The 15,242-nt window shown below is 45.8% G+C and overlaps 2 protein-coding genes across 3 annotated transcripts in view; one reads left to right on the top strand and one right to left on the bottom strand.

The window, feature by feature from the left end:
- MRPL13 (mitochondrial ribosomal protein L13) overlaps positions 1–12,463 on the bottom strand; it is a 54,061-nt gene extending 41,598 nt beyond the window's left edge. For both annotated transcript variants that reach the window (XM_018553344.1, XM_018553345.1), the window contains exons 1-2: positions 12,394–12,463; positions 12,121–12,244 (exon numbers count right to left, since the gene is read on the bottom strand). In XM_018553344.1, coding sequence (XP_018408846.1) covers positions 12,121–12,244; positions 12,394–12,420 — 151 coding nt within the window. In that variant the 5' untranslated portion in view covers positions 12,421–12,463. The remainder of the gene's footprint in view (positions 1–12,120; positions 12,245–12,393) is intronic.
- Positions 12,464–12,977: 514 nt separating this feature from the next.
- Positions 12,978–15,242, top strand: part of MTBP (MDM2 binding protein) — a 55,405-nt gene continuing 53,140 nt past the window's right edge. Inside the window, exons 1-2 of the mRNA XM_018553340.1 lie at positions 12,978–13,213; positions 14,698–14,769. Of these exons, the coding sequence (XP_018408842.1) occupies positions 13,135–13,213; positions 14,698–14,769 (151 nt within the window). The 5' untranslated portion in view covers positions 12,978–13,134. The remainder of the gene's footprint in view (positions 13,214–14,697; positions 14,770–15,242) is intronic.

Below are 15,242 nucleotides of genomic sequence, written 5' to 3'. Positions count from 1 at the left end.
AGAGAGAGAGAGAGAGAGAGAGAGAGAGAGAGAGAGAGAGAGAGAGAGACAAGAGATGGACATAGGATGAGACTGCTTCATCTCCTGATGCAGCCCAGAAATCGTCTGCAACATTTTTGCTTCTTCCAATGAAACAAACAAAAAATGTGGACAGCTCTTTAATTTATTTGCGGATTACTGAATTTTAGAATCTATGGGGAGTCCCCCTTTAAATCACATTACCAGGGAGAGGTGTACAATACATAAAAAGCATCAAAGATGATGAAGTGTGCTGTGTATGACCCGGAGACAAGCTGCATAGATCTGCCTGATAGTGATCTCCATTCTTATGATACCAGTAAGGAGACTGGGGAGGACTCCGAGTTTAACCCTTCGTTGTACAGATCGGTTACGGATTGGCCTATGATCACCCAATGCAGCGATGCGTATCTGCAGAGAACACCCAGCCGCAGACCACATACAGCGAGAGATGAGTATCTATGGAAGATGGGCACCTACTAAATGCCTATTATGTTGACAGTGTGAGAGCGCGCATCACCTGCTGCAGTGGAGAGATGGATAGGGTTTAAAGGAAACCTGTCCTGAGAGCAACATGGAGGATGCTAAAGGATATGTTTAACTTTTAGACCATTTTTCATGTTACACCCATATTCGGGGAATAGCATGAAAAACGGTCATCGCCACCTCCCTCCACTTACCTGAATCACGGGGCTCTTCTCCCTGCTGCTCTTTTTTAAATTTGGCTGTGTCATCCATTCACAGATCCTTTGACAGGATTGGGGAATGGAGAAACTACAACTCCCATGAGCCAAAAGAGCAGAAGGATTAATTAAAGGACTAATTCTCAATGGAATAGACCAATGCCACCACTCTTGTAGTCCATTCATCTTTCCGCCCCTTTTGTTACTGAATGTCCATACCTAGGTACAGACATGGATAGCCAGAGCTTTGCAATATGCTGATAGTGGTTGCAATGTTTTACTAGCGCCAATACAGAAAACTACTAAATGCACATATTTTTTCTGAATATGTGTGAATTGTTTTTTGTTCTTTTTCTTAAAGGTGGACTATGCCTTTAATGCCGAACTCTTATTATAAAAGTGCTATTTGCCTTGCTGTCACTTTAACCCTCTAGGCGCCAATATACTGAGTCAGTAGAAAGGACTTCTGATGAAGGACGGCTCATGGAGATTGAGCTGTTCTCTTGTGATCTTGTAATGGACAGTAGTTCAGGGAAACCGAGCTGAGAGAGATGGAGCCAACTGCTGGGAAACATGTATAGTATTGTTTGATCTGGATTCATTATTGCAACAAAGTTTGAGTAAATATTATTTAGTTGAGGGAAGCTAATAAAGCACCTATGTGATAGCACAAACACAGTGACAGGTCCCCTTTATGGAGACATCGGGGGTCTGTTAGACCCATAATGTCACCCAGGGACCCCAAAGAAGCTGATGAAGCAGAGATGGCTACAACAGCCAGAGAAATGAAAGGCTGAAAGTGGAAGTGATCAGAGGGGAAATCAGCAGGTGGAAGTGTGCTGATCTCCCTCTGATCTCACTGCTGCAGAGAACCACCAGACCTGCATGGAGCACAGTGGAGCCCAGAATAGCCGGCAGAGGGGCGCATACTTCTCGCACCATACAAGCGATTGGGACGCTCATTAGAAGCCCAAATACTTGTATGTAACAGCCAGTGACGGCCGTAGACATTGTTCACATTTCCCCCCCAGCGGGAAAGGACGTGTAAAAATGGATACCCTCCGTCCGGCTGGAGAGGAATGCCAGAAAAATCTGCATCGGCTGAGCGCTCATCTTGCCTAGAGGACTCGATTAAAGCAGATTTTTTTTGCCTGGTCCTCGATCCTGTCAGATCACTTGAAGCTGCTAGACTGGTCCCCACAGCCCCTTCTCCCTTGGGTTTCAGTGGTCTAAGGACCATTGACATCATCATGTCTATTGACCTGCATTAGACGCAAGGATGCCGAGCGACATTGCACAGCCAAAGTGAAGGGGGATCAGGGATAGACTCCCTCCACGCTATGTGACCAGTCATCGGAAGTCTCTTCTCTAAGGTGCTCTGATAACATCACATACAATGCAAGGCCAATAACCCTGCATTGTACGGGAGGACGGCAAGGTCCCAACCACAACTCGGAGCATCACAGAGGTGCACAGGTAGCCTACCAGAGTGATAAATAGGATGAGCATTACACCTTATTACTCAACCGCTAGACTTAAAAAGCATTTAAACTCTTGCAGCACTGGGGGTCTGCAGTTCATAGCAATTGGTGTCCCCCAATTCCCAGAGTTCAGCTTTAATCAGAAGTGATTTTTTTAAACTAAAATATTGTTGTAAACCACACTGCTTTGTGCTGTAAAGTATAGGGAGATGTACTTGGGGCCATGTCTATGATAAAAGCCAGTTCTGATATTGTGTCTTCGCCCCGTCCCTCTGCTATGCCATTCACGCAGGATGTACTTTTTGCCATCAGCTTAGTGGCATTTAGAAAAAGACTTACAGATTACATGATTCTTTAAATATTAAAAAGGAGTTGGGCTTTAAATCAGCCCCATTGGTTACCTTTCTTCTAATCGGATGAATCCAACCGTGAACAAAAATGATTTTAGAAGATCTTGGATACAGAGATGCAGATGGTGTACAGTGATGATAAATCAGACAGAGCTCTGGAGAGACGACCCTGACCCCTAGGAATACAGAGTCACGCCATACCTGGAGAGCAGCTCTTCAGAAGTATCAGCAGCTGCCACTCAAATATTCAGCTCCGACAGCTACACTGCAGAGGTCAGCCAGGTTTTCGGAGTACAAGTCCAAACTCTTTCTACCGATCACTCAAACTTTGCAGCATCCAACATGTATATATTGCGAGCCTTTCCACACTTCTACATGGAAGCGCACTGCGGAATGTTACGTCAATGATTCACCGGCGCAATCCATCAGCAGCGAATATGTCAGCTGTTTACAGACGCTCCAACAAGTACCTTACCGCCCAGGTCTTGCGGTTAGTCATCGCCTCGTGTAGACGACCACAAAATTAAAGCAGACAAAAAGCTTGGACATTTTTAAAATAACTGCGTGTTGTATCCTCTTATCGTGATTGTCATCGGAAGTGGCCAGGATCTGTAGTGATGATTTATGCCGCTCTTTTTTGTATTATGTCAAATATACTATGATGTTAAAGGGAAATACCGGTCCAACATTAAAGCGTGACCCCCAGCTGTAACTTTTTGGACCGAAAAATTAACCGTTTAAGAAACCTGCAATGGCTGCTGAGTCTTCTTCTGGGAATGCCAATTCCATGCCTGGCATGCTGATCCAAAGGCTTCAGTATGTTCTAAGTCAGCGTTTCTCAACTTTTTTATTTTAGTCACAGCACCTTTAAAAAGTATGCAAAATCTTAAGGCAACCCAGTCTTAAATGTCACATCGAAGTGCCCCTTGAAATCAAGATCCTTCCCCCTTTACATCAGAGTCAACCATTGCATCAGTAGCCCCCTTTTTCTATCATAGTTGAGTTGCCCCTTTACATCAGAAGCTTCCTTTGCACCACAGTCCCACTACCAAAACAATTTGAGGCACCCCTGAGGAGGCCAGAGGGCACACCGGTGTGTCACGGCACCCTGGTTGAGAAAGGCTGTTCTAAGTCACTGATTGATCAAGTGTGCAAATCTACATTACAGTGACCTACAATCTGCTTACAGAAAGCTACAATGCCTGGCCAAAAAAAGAAGTCGCACACTCTAATATTTTGTTGGACCGCCTTTAGCTTTGGTTATGGCACACATTCACCGTGGCATCGTTTTGATAAGTTTATACAATGTCACAACATTTATTTCCATCCAGAGTTGCATTAATTTTTTCACCAAGATCTTGTAGTGATGATGGGAGAGTTGGACCACTGCGTAAAGTCTTCTCCAGCACATCCCAAAGATACTCAATGGGGTTAAGGTCTGGACTCTGTGGTGGCCAATCCATCTGTGACATAATGTCTGATGCTGCCTGAACCACTCTTCCACAATCCTGGCATTGTCATCTTGGAATATGTCCAATGTGCTACCAGGGAAGAAAAAAATCCATCGATGGAAAACCTGATCATTCAGTATATTCAGGTTGGACGCTGACCTCATTTTTTGGGCACATAACATTGCTGAACCTAGACCTGACCAACTGAAGCAATGCCTATAGCTCTTACCTATTTGCTTAGCTAAATCTAGGTGGTGACTTTGTTTGGCCAGGCAGACATTACAATTTACCTTGTCATTAGAGAAACACAGGGCATGCCATTTCTGATATGCAAACAGATGCCATATTCCTGGTTGACATGCTGATCTTCTGACTTCAAATGCTCGGAATCACTGACCTGGAGTATGGATTTAAAAACATGAGTTGATTACCTGATTACTCTGTTTCCAGGAATCTTCCAGGACAGCCATCGAGATATAGGCTCCGGCCGCCTGCAACAGGAAACACATCAACCACATTAAATAAATAGACTCCTCCTTCCATCCCAAGTCAGTAACCTCTAGGACCGAAGGCTACCCCATGTACAAAAGTATCCCCTCCTTCATCCAACTTCGGATGCCACCTGGATACACACCAATGGAGGGAACAGGCTGTCCTGGAAGATTCAATGTAATAACAAACATTACGATGTCCCTGTGTAGCCGGCGGAAACACAAAAAAACTGACTTGGGATGGAAGGAGGAGTCTATTTATTTAATGTGGTTGATGTGTTTCCTGTTGCAGGCAGGCGGAGCCTATATCTCGATGGCTGTCCTGGAAGATGACTGGGGAAAAGCTATGACCTTGTTCTGACTTTCCTGGTCTGCCTGCTTGTTCCTGGTCAGCTCCTTAAAAGAAGAACTATGAGGTGAGCGAACACATACCGTTGCTCGCTCACTTCTCGATCATCTCCCTGCAGTGAGCAATGATGGTCAGCCACTGCTCCCTGCAGGGATCCCCGCTCCGCCAGCGCCGACTGGAAGAACGGACGGGGGAGGGTGCGGGTACAGCTGGCTCTGCCTCTAGATAGGCAGAGTCAGCTGTCACTCACGCAGCTGGGTGGATCTCGACAGCATTGTCGGGATCTGACCCGGCTGCGGTAGCTCGCGGTATACTGAGCTTTGGGTCACGGGAGGAAGCTAGTATATGTCCTCCTGTGATCCTTAAGAGAACTATGGGGAAAAACACTTACCCCATAGTTCTCTTTTAAAGATGGCAGCCTGGCAAATGCAGGAGGACAGCCATGGCAGCTTTTATATTTCTCCCACGATGGGCTTCATTTAAAACCCCACTTTCTGTCCTGGCGTGCTTAGAGGAAGTGAGATGACTTCCCTAGCATGGAGAGAGAAAACTACAAACACAGACAATGTTTCTAACTCTCCCCCACTTTACTCTAGGCTTTTAAAGGGTTAGTGCAGTTTTAGGGCCCATTCACACCAGCATAGGGGCTGTGCTGGCTGTGTTTTTCAGCAATTTGCCTTGTTTTAAATGGACACAGATGACAACACTGTGCTGAAAAAACAGCTGTACTTTTTTCAGTGCAGTGTGGTGCAATGCTCAACAACCACACAGCGCCACACTGTGCCGATAGAACTTCATGCATTGCACTGGAATTGGCCCTTAAGCACAATACCAGTCATTGCACACCAGCAGCTATGCATTTACCGTGGTTTGCTGGTGTGAATGGGCCCTAAAACAATGCACATTTACCCTTGTAGCCCATTTGCCTTGACCTTACCTAGCCCTCCTTCCCCCTCCACAGATGCGTACTTACATCAACCAGACAGCCATGGTGGCACGGTTTGTTTACATCCACTGATGCAAGCCTTCACTATCTTGGCCTGGCCTGTGATGCAGTGCATAGACTCAAATGGTGCTGTAGCCCAAGGCTGGAGAGGATTAGCGGTGGTTTATTAAAATTTCTGGTAGTGTAATACACAAGCACCACCAGGACAGTGAATACTTGCAGCAATGCATGTAACCAAACTGTGGAACTGGCCTGTCCAATTGAGGTAATTATGCATTTGTGGAGAGGAACGTGTCTTAAGTTAGATCAGGGATGGGGCAAAAAGGATAAATAAACTTTGTTTTAAAGTGCACCTATCCTTTAAATGAAACAAAACTCGTTCGAGCAAGCAGCAGCAAGTTGAACCAATTGTCAGTTTCTTACTCTCTGCTTGAGGAGCCCTGAACCAAAAACAACAGCAAAAGACGATGGCAAATGGACCCAGGAGCCTCAAAATTCAGGGCACTCTATTATGAAAATCCTGACCATCTTCTATGTTCAATAACTCAGGCCCCTCATTGATTACACGCAATGCACAATTTGGCAGACACGATGCTCTTATATTTCTTAGAAACAACATGGTGTAAGCTGCAGCTCCCATTAAACAAGTGCAGGTCTGGTTGGTCCCATTATTTTGCTACTTCAGACCAACCGAGACGACGAGCGGAACACGCGCTGCTCAGTCTACATGCATCTAGATTTCAAGTTAGCTTTGTCCATAGAAAACCGATTCTGATTTGTAAGGCAGCTATGTAACTGCGGGGCATGTGGCGCCTGTCCAGGAGCGATGATGAGGCCGTCAGGGAACAGACTCTGGTTCTGCCATTATCCAGCAGGCCAGGTGGAGGCTCCTGGCTCGCAGAGGCATTAATAACAGCTCCTGTATGTCGCTACATGTTTCAGACATAACTGTAAAATCCTCTGTTTAAAAAATGTAAAGTTCCTGACATTCCAAAGCAAAGTAACTATGTTACCTGCAGTGATCATGAAAGAGCGGCCTCGGCATACAGAGCTGTTCCTATTAACGGGACGTGACTTAGTATAGACCACATCACTTACAGAGGTTCTGGACAGGAGACGGGCGCACAATGCACCCAATAAACATAGCTGACACCTAGAGAGGCCTTTTCCATGGTTGTCATAGCTTTATAATGAGGATTTCCAGAGAAAACAGGATGGTATGTTCATGGACCCATATGTGTATAGTAACATAGAGGGGTCCTCCGTCCCAATAACCATCATTGCACAGGGCTTAAAGTGACACAAACTCAGGAGTTAAATCTTTAAAATACATTAAGTACCTTTACTGTTAACAAAAATGTATCTTATTTGTGTATCACTCGGCTATAGATCCTCAAATCATCTCTGAATTGGTGCTGACACTGTCCTTCCTTCTGGAGGGGGGCTTCTTTTGTTCCCCAAGGTCCCTGTGTGTGTTGTAAAGTAGTCACCGCTCCAAGATCACTCTTGTGATGGACTACAGTCTTATGTTTAGTTTACTAATTTGTATTGGGATTGTAGTCATCACAGGAGTGGGCTTGGAGTGGTGACTACTTTACAACACACACAGGGAACCATGGGGAACAAAAGTACCCCCCCCTCCAGAAGGAAGGACAGTGTCAACACCAATTCAGAGATGATTTGAGGATCTACAGCCGAGTGATACACAAATAAGATACATTGTTGTTCATAGTTAAAAGGTACTTGAATGTATTTGAAAGATTTCACTCCTGAGTTTGTGTCACTTTAATTTCTCCTTACTTCCTGTTTTGGTGACACATGGGGATTGGTTTCCTAAAATCATAGACACTGTTTGCTTAGCGAAGTAACAGGGCTATTCACAAAAGGGTGAAGAGTTTGGAGAAGGCAGGAGAAGGGAACAATCTAGGACAACATAGCTGAACTGGAAAGCTACGTTGTCCTAGATCAGTGTTTCTCAACCTGTGTAGCCTTAAGACCCACATTTGTCCTCGGCAATTAGGTGGTGACCCAAGTTGCACTGCAATGGAACGCAGTGTGGGCTGCTGTCCTGTGACGGAGTTCCATCCATATGTGCATCCACTTGTACAGCTTCCTTGCATGCCCTTTAGAGGTGCGGGAAGCCACATTGTGACATCACTCCGGTCCAGGCACCTCTACAGGGTATGCGAGTGAGCTGTAAGCAGTGCAAGTATGGATGGAGCTCCCTCGCAGGCATAGTCCCAGCCCACCCCAGCTCAATCTGACACTTGGCGCCTGGCAGCATATTTTGAATGGCTGCTTGGCGTGGCAACTGACAGGTCTATGCTAGGGGGAGGAAGAAGAGCCTCTCACCTAGAAAAGTGGAAGGCACACGGGGACCCACTCAACATGTGGTCGCGACCCACTTTTGGGTCACGACCCACCAGTTGGGAACCAAGGTCCTAGATTGTTTACTTCTCCTGCCTTCTCCAAACTCTTCACCCTTTTTGTGAATAACCCTGTAAATGTTCACTTAGCATAGTAAATAAGGTTAAACTGTGCTCACTTTGAATACTCAATCATGTGTTAGTATACACACACACAAAAAAACAAATAAAAAATATATAATAACAATAATATTTACTTTCATGTTATTAGATGACTGAAGTAATCATAGTATCACCTTATTCACTAAGGTACATGGACATTCACTGTTCTAAGTCTCTGATCGTTCAGTAGATCATTTTCTGCACAGGTGTGGGGACTTTTCCATTCTAAATGTTCAGAATGAGTAAATGTCTGAGAATTTCAAAACTAGCAGACAGTTTTCATCACACTCTGTGTACTGCAGTTATCGGCTCTGTTTGATACCCCCTATACTGTCCAATTATCAGAAAACATTCGTGATGGGTGATGGGCAAAAGAAATACTGAAGAAAAGATTGAGATCAGCAGCAAACACATTACTTTTAGATCATTTTAAAATATGTTTAAACCCAATCACTAGAATATCATATAATCTTTATGTATGCCTTTTTAAAATGCTAAAATATTTTAATATATATTTAAAAAAACAGATCTTGCATTAAAGCTGAATCTAGGCACAAAAACTTCAAGTGAAATATATTGCTTAATAGCCACAAGAGATATAAATCAACTTTATGAGCACCAAAGGCTTTTGCAAACCTAGTTATTGCCTAGTAGAGGTCTTGCCTTGGAGACAAGACCAGTCACCATGCACAAGGAGAGAGAGCAGCAGTGAGCGGTCTTTATTACAGAAGGGGGTGGAGACAAGACCAGTCACCCTGCACAAGGAGAGAGAGTAGCAATGATCCGTCTTTATTACAGGAGGAGGGGGATACAAGACCAGTCATCCTGCACAAGGAGAGAGAGCAGCAGTGAGCGGTCTTTATTACAGGAGGAGGCGGATACAAGACCAGTCACCCTGCACAAGAAGAGAGATCAGCAGTGACCGGTCTTTACGACAGGAAGCTCCATGTTTCACACTGGATTACTGCACAGTTGTGGAACATAGACAAAGCTCACCAAGATTCAAAGAACAGTACACATTACTCTTGAATTCAGACAATATATGTTTCTCCTGGAAATCAGCTTTGTGGGAAATGGGGCTGATAATATAGAAGAATAAACAGAGTAGGTATAGAATTGGAAAACATACATCACGTAAGCATCAAATCTGATTTAAACTTGTACAATAGACAATATTTGCTTGTCCCGGAGTTCAGATTTAAATGAATACCTAGTGATCCTCCCAAGAAGGTCATTGGTCAGGCACTTTGTGTTATAGGGTGACAACACTTTCTATCTGTCTTCTAATTGTTCTCTTGCATTGTCACCACATCACCAATCTCCTAATAGAGTCTACAAGTGGATGTGCCAACGTTCATTGTGCAGGCATGTTCACCATTAGGAAAACCAGCCTGAGCAATGCCACAAAGCCTTTGCTGGAGTACATGGAGACAGGAAGTGGCTACAGGAAATAAGCAGCACTCTGATGCAACAGAAGGTGAAAACAGGTATTTTATTTTAAAGCAGAACTCTAGGCAAATAAAATCCTTAACCCCTGCAGTGGGGCTACCCCCCCACCCACACACACTCCCCCCCTCCCCCCACACACACTACCGACTGCAAGGGTTAAGTGCTTGCGTTGTCTAGGGAGCTAAAAAAAACAGATATACTCACCTGAACCAAGGATCTGGCTGGCCCCATACTACTTCCTCCAGCTCCTCTGCGTCCTCACATCCAATAGTGTATAGAACATGACGACTCAAGGATCCTTAGACTGCTGCAGCGCTGGGGGAGTGAGGCTGAAAGGACCAGACTAAAAGCAAGCCGACTCCGCGGATCAGGGGAGTATAACTTTGTTAATTTAGCTCCCTACACAAAACGAGCACTTGACCCTTGCCGCGCGGGGTAGCCACACTGCAAGGGTTACAATTCAATTTGCCCGAAGTTCTGCTTTAAGAAAATGGCATTTGTTTACTATAACACAGTGCTTTAGGAAACAAAATGTTATTCATTAAAGGAGAACTATGGGGTTAAGGCTTTTCCCCATAGTTCTCCTTAGGGTAACGGGAGGACACAAACTAGCATCCTCCCGTCACCCTAGGCTCAGTATAACTACAGCTTGCGGTATACTGAGACGCCGCAGCTGAAGCGGATCCCGACAATTATGTCTGGATCCGCCCAGATGCGTGACTGTCAGCTGGCTCTGCCTCTCTGGCTGGCTCTGCCGTCAGCGCTGGCGGATCGGAGCGGGGAATCCAGCCCCTCCCCTGTCACGGCAGAGAGCCGTGACCGGATCGAGAGGTGAGCGACCGCCGGTATGTGTTCGCTCACCTACCGATCTACTGAGCCGACCTGTGACAGTCTCATTGTCACAGGTCGGCTAGAACTATGACGTGAGTGAAAAGCACTCACCTCATAGTTCTCCTTTAAGGATTCACATCTACTTTCAGCTGCAGGCTATGCCATTCACCAGTTCTGCAGATGCAAGCTCCTTCAGGGCAGGGACTGATGTGAACGTGCAACTATGTAAAGAGCTGCGCAAATTGTCGGCGCTTTATAAATACCAGTAATCTTGTACTTGGTGAGCATGTTACTGCGGGAGGAAAGATTCTGCTTTTCTGGGGCAGCAGTGCCATCTGCTGGTAAAAAATAGTGCAGCGCAAAATGCAATCTGGATCCGTTCACATTGTTTTCTTAAAACTCAAAAGTGTGCAGAATTCGAATTCCATCTTTTTTTTTTTTTGGTACGGATCTCGCCATCACATTTTTATGTGGCAAAAAAAAACCAAACAAAATTGCTGCAGTTTACCTACAGTCTCCAAAATGTGCACCTTTCATGGAAATTATTGTATGCTAAAGAGGAACTTTACCCCTATCTTTGAAATAACAAAAAGGCACCTTTACAAATGTTTAGGAATGACAATCTATAAACAGATACTTCTAGATAATTGCCGGCTTTGTATTCTTTGCATATCTTATTTTTCTCATCCTCACCATTTTTCTCATAGTATTCCGGTATAGAGTACCGATATTTTTTTTCCCGGTACTCGCCAATACTGAATACCGATACCAGAAGTCCCATTAAGGAACCCAGGCAGCATGTAATGACTCGCCAACTGGCTTCCTGATTAGCCGAGCGGCGTGTAAAGACTCGCCACCCGGCTTTCCAATTAGCAGGGAATCCGTCTCCATGCTACCTCGTCAACAGGTGACGAGACAGCATGGAGCCGCTTTTCTGGCCAATCAGGAAGCCGGGCAACGCGTGATTACACGGCGCCCGGCTTCCTGATTGGCCGGGAAGCCAGCTCCCTGCTGTCTCGTCACCAGGTGACGAGGGAGCATGAAGCCGGCTTTCTGGCCAATCAGTCGAGATCCACCCTGCTGCCTGATTGAAAGCTGGTTCTGCCTCTCTAGCGCCAGAGCCAACTGTGCTCGCCCCCTCCCCTGCCTGTCTCTCCAATGAGCACTGGAGGAACAGAGAGGGGAGGAGGAAATCCTTGGGGGGAGCTGTAACTGAGTCACCACTCTCTGCAGGGAGAAGACCGTGAGATGAGACATCAGTGGTTTGTGATCGATCAGCTTTCGATCTATAGTGCCGGCATGTGACACCTGAAGTGTCCCAAGCCGGCTTTCAGTTTTGGGAAGAGTACATTTTACTCTCAGAATACTCCTCCTTTAAGGGTCCATAAAAAATAACTGGGTTAGAACAAAAAGCACAATAATGCACCCCAGAAAACACATGGGATGCTCACAGAACAATATGAATGGACCCTTATTCAGGTCACTCACATTACAGATGACAACATTCGCTATCCTTTCATGTGTTACTGTCTAGTACACTTACTCAGAGGGTGGTACATTGGCTTGTGTAACCCCTGCAGGTGGGTGCAGCACAGCGCTGCGATCTTCCCCGGCGGCTGCATCCTGCCATCGATAATATGCCATACACGGGAGAATGTGGCCCATTGCTAGACACATCTAACAACATCAGTGTGAGCCTGTCTCTGCCCCATTTGCTGACTGACGTTGCTGGAACCCCGATCTACTGTACTGCCAGCATCCTGCAGATATCTCAGAATGACATAGCAGGGCTTCTATCTCTTACAGACATCATTACCTGGGCAGCTCTGCTGTAACTCGCCATCACATGGAGGTCACCATGACACACAGACCGACAGTACAGTATATTCACCAGAGACCCAGTTCCAGTATTTTATGTCTCCATCTACGAAGACATTTTAGGTAAGTCTATTCCCTAGACCTCAGTGCTATATAGTCTACGACAAAATGTCCCCCACCGTTTATTAGAACACGCGTAAACCTGAGACCAGTCAAGCGTATTTTGTCGCAGGCGTACTTATTTATCCGGTAGTGGAGACATTTTTCCTGCGTCTATTAGCAAGCATTCAGCAGAAAGTGGTCTTCGGCAAAATGGCGCTCACCATCCATCACAACAGACATATAAAGAGACACTTACTGAAGAACATAGTGACTGAGTTGTTCCTCAGACAAGCCGATCTTGCAGCGTCGAGTCGTTTGTGATTAGAAAGCCTTTAATTTACGTTCACTTGTGTGTAAGAGGAACAGTGTAGCCTGAAACTAAACCTCAGTGACTACATCGCTGTGGCTGGGTGCTGGAGGAACTTTCAGTATGGGGACAGTTTGCCGGGGGGAGAGCTTGCCGCTGACAGCTAGGCGGAAGTACGTCACTGGCGCGGCGATTTGATTTTCCCGGACTCTGGGCTGAGTACGGGTGAAATAAAGGTGGAATATCTGGTTCCCGGTGTAGAGGGTCTCCGCTGGAGCCGGTGTGTGGGGTTTTCCAGGGCGGGTGAAGTGCCACTTGAATTAGGGGCGTATGGAGCGCTACGTGTTGGTTGTCAGCTGGCAAAGGAGGACGGAGGGAGCCCGGGACCGGCTGCAGGCCCTCCCCGCAGGTACCACAAAGCTTGGAAAACACCCGACCGCCTTTGCAGACCTCTTCTGAAAATGCTTGCGGCCTGGCTGCCATGATGGGTCACTCTCTTCAGTGCTGTGAGAAGCAACCTCAGACCAGGAGCAAGCCTGCCGACCTGACACCAATGGCTGCAGGCCTATTCCAGAACCAGGGGCCTGGTAATCCTGACATAAATTTGGCCCCATAACAGGAAGGGGCTTGGACAACGCTCTTTCCCTGTCTCAAGATTCTGCTCCTCTGTTGTCACATGGGCAGAGACAGACCTGGTCCACAGTTGTCACTATCCCATGCAAATGGTGACAAATGCTGCACAGCCATGCTTGGAGTGCATGTTGACAGGAAATGGCTGCAAAGAGGCTGTTTATAAACTGCTGGTGTGTCTCGGAGCACTTAGAAAATACAGCACATGTGTCCTTTGTATTTGATTTAAAGAAGAACTTTAAAGTTATACTCCTCCTGTCCCCCCTTCACCCCATCCTCAGAGCTGGCCGGCTCCTAGACTGGTCCTTGGAGCCTCCCCAACCCACCCCCCCGCTGCAGCTTTCTAAGGTCCCTTAAGTCCTCACGTTCTATACACAGTTCATAGAACGTGAGGACGCTGAGGGTCATGCTTTTGCTTCAGCACAAGAGGGAGCGCTGTCACAGCCAGCTGGCACTGAGGATCAGGAGAGTATAACTCTGTTTTCATCCCTAGACCTAAATGAGCACTGAACCCTTTACAGTATTTATTGCTTACAGTCACTCCATAGAATGGACTTCTTTTCCTGCTGAGGAGATAAACTAATTTTGTATTCAGCACCTCCTACCTTCATCTTCCAAACTCCATCCTTTATCATACAGCTCAGTAGGAGGTTATTAGTCAGAGGGAACGACAAAGAAGCTCCTCTGTGGCCCAGTCTGCTAAGCTAACCACAAGTGCTCTGGGATTCCTTTCTCGTTTAAAATATGACTTTAGATATGTATAAACTTGATCTCAAACTATAATATTTTTCCTTTTTAAACATGCCGTCCATATTTTTTGTAATGAAATGGTTTTTCCCAGTAAAGGAAACCTGCCTTCAGTGACCCCCCTTCCTGCCTTCAGTGACCCCCCTTCCTGCCTTCAGTGACCCCCTTCCTGCATTCAGTGACCCCCCCTCCCATTGTCTGGCTGTCCTTTTACTTTTAGTACCTTCTAAAGGCACAATTTGCACACTTCCCAGTCAGCTACTCAAAAATTACTACAGATCACCCTGGCAGCAAGACAAGTAACATTTTCAGACACTGAGATCAGTAATGGTTGCCTCGCATATCGCTGCGGTTGCCTCGCATATCCCTGCGGTTGCCTCGCTTACCCCTGCGGTTGCCTCGCTTACCCCTGCGGTTGCCTCGCTTACCCCTGCGGGTGCCTCGCTTACCCCTGCGGTTGCCTCGCATACCCCTGCGCATGCTGGTCTAAATCTCCCCCCATTTCTCTCTTTGCAGGGTTATCGGATGTGCAGGATACTTATTCTCAGCTGAAAGATTACTGCCTCAGTCACACCGACACATTCCCAGGTAAGTCACTTGTCTTCATATCATGTCGTCTGACATTTAGGATTTTATGTATCCAAACAGCAAACTACTTGATTGCCTCTTGAACTGTGTACTCCACAGTGAATTTTTTTTTTTATTTTTTTTTCCAAAAATGTCATTTTTCTGGAAAAAAAAACTTTTTTTTTTTTCTCATGGCTTCAAAATTTCTAGAAATGTTAGATCTCTAGTTCCACCATAACAGCCTTTAGGTTATAAACATATCAGATGAAATACATAGTTGACAACAGAATAAATACAGTGGTACCTCGGTTCACGAACGCTCCTAGTTACATAGTTACATAGTATTTGAGGTTGAATAAAGACATTAGTCCATCAAGTCCAACCTATTAGGATCTCATTCTAGGAGTACCTGTACCCCTGTATATTACGGTCCCTTAAGAAATCGTCCAAAAGTTTCTTGAACAATTCCACATTATTTGCTGAAATCACCGCCT

This window comes from Nanorana parkeri, unplaced genomic scaffold (genome assembly GCF_000935625.1).
Source record: "Nanorana parkeri isolate BGI_ZX_2015 unplaced genomic scaffold, ASM93562v1 scaffold117, whole genome shotgun sequence".
Lineage (NCBI taxonomy): Eukaryota > Metazoa > Chordata > Amphibia > Anura > Dicroglossidae > Nanorana > Nanorana parkeri.
The sequence above is the reverse complement of the archived record's forward strand: the minus strand, read 5'-3'. Positions and strand labels throughout refer to the sequence as shown.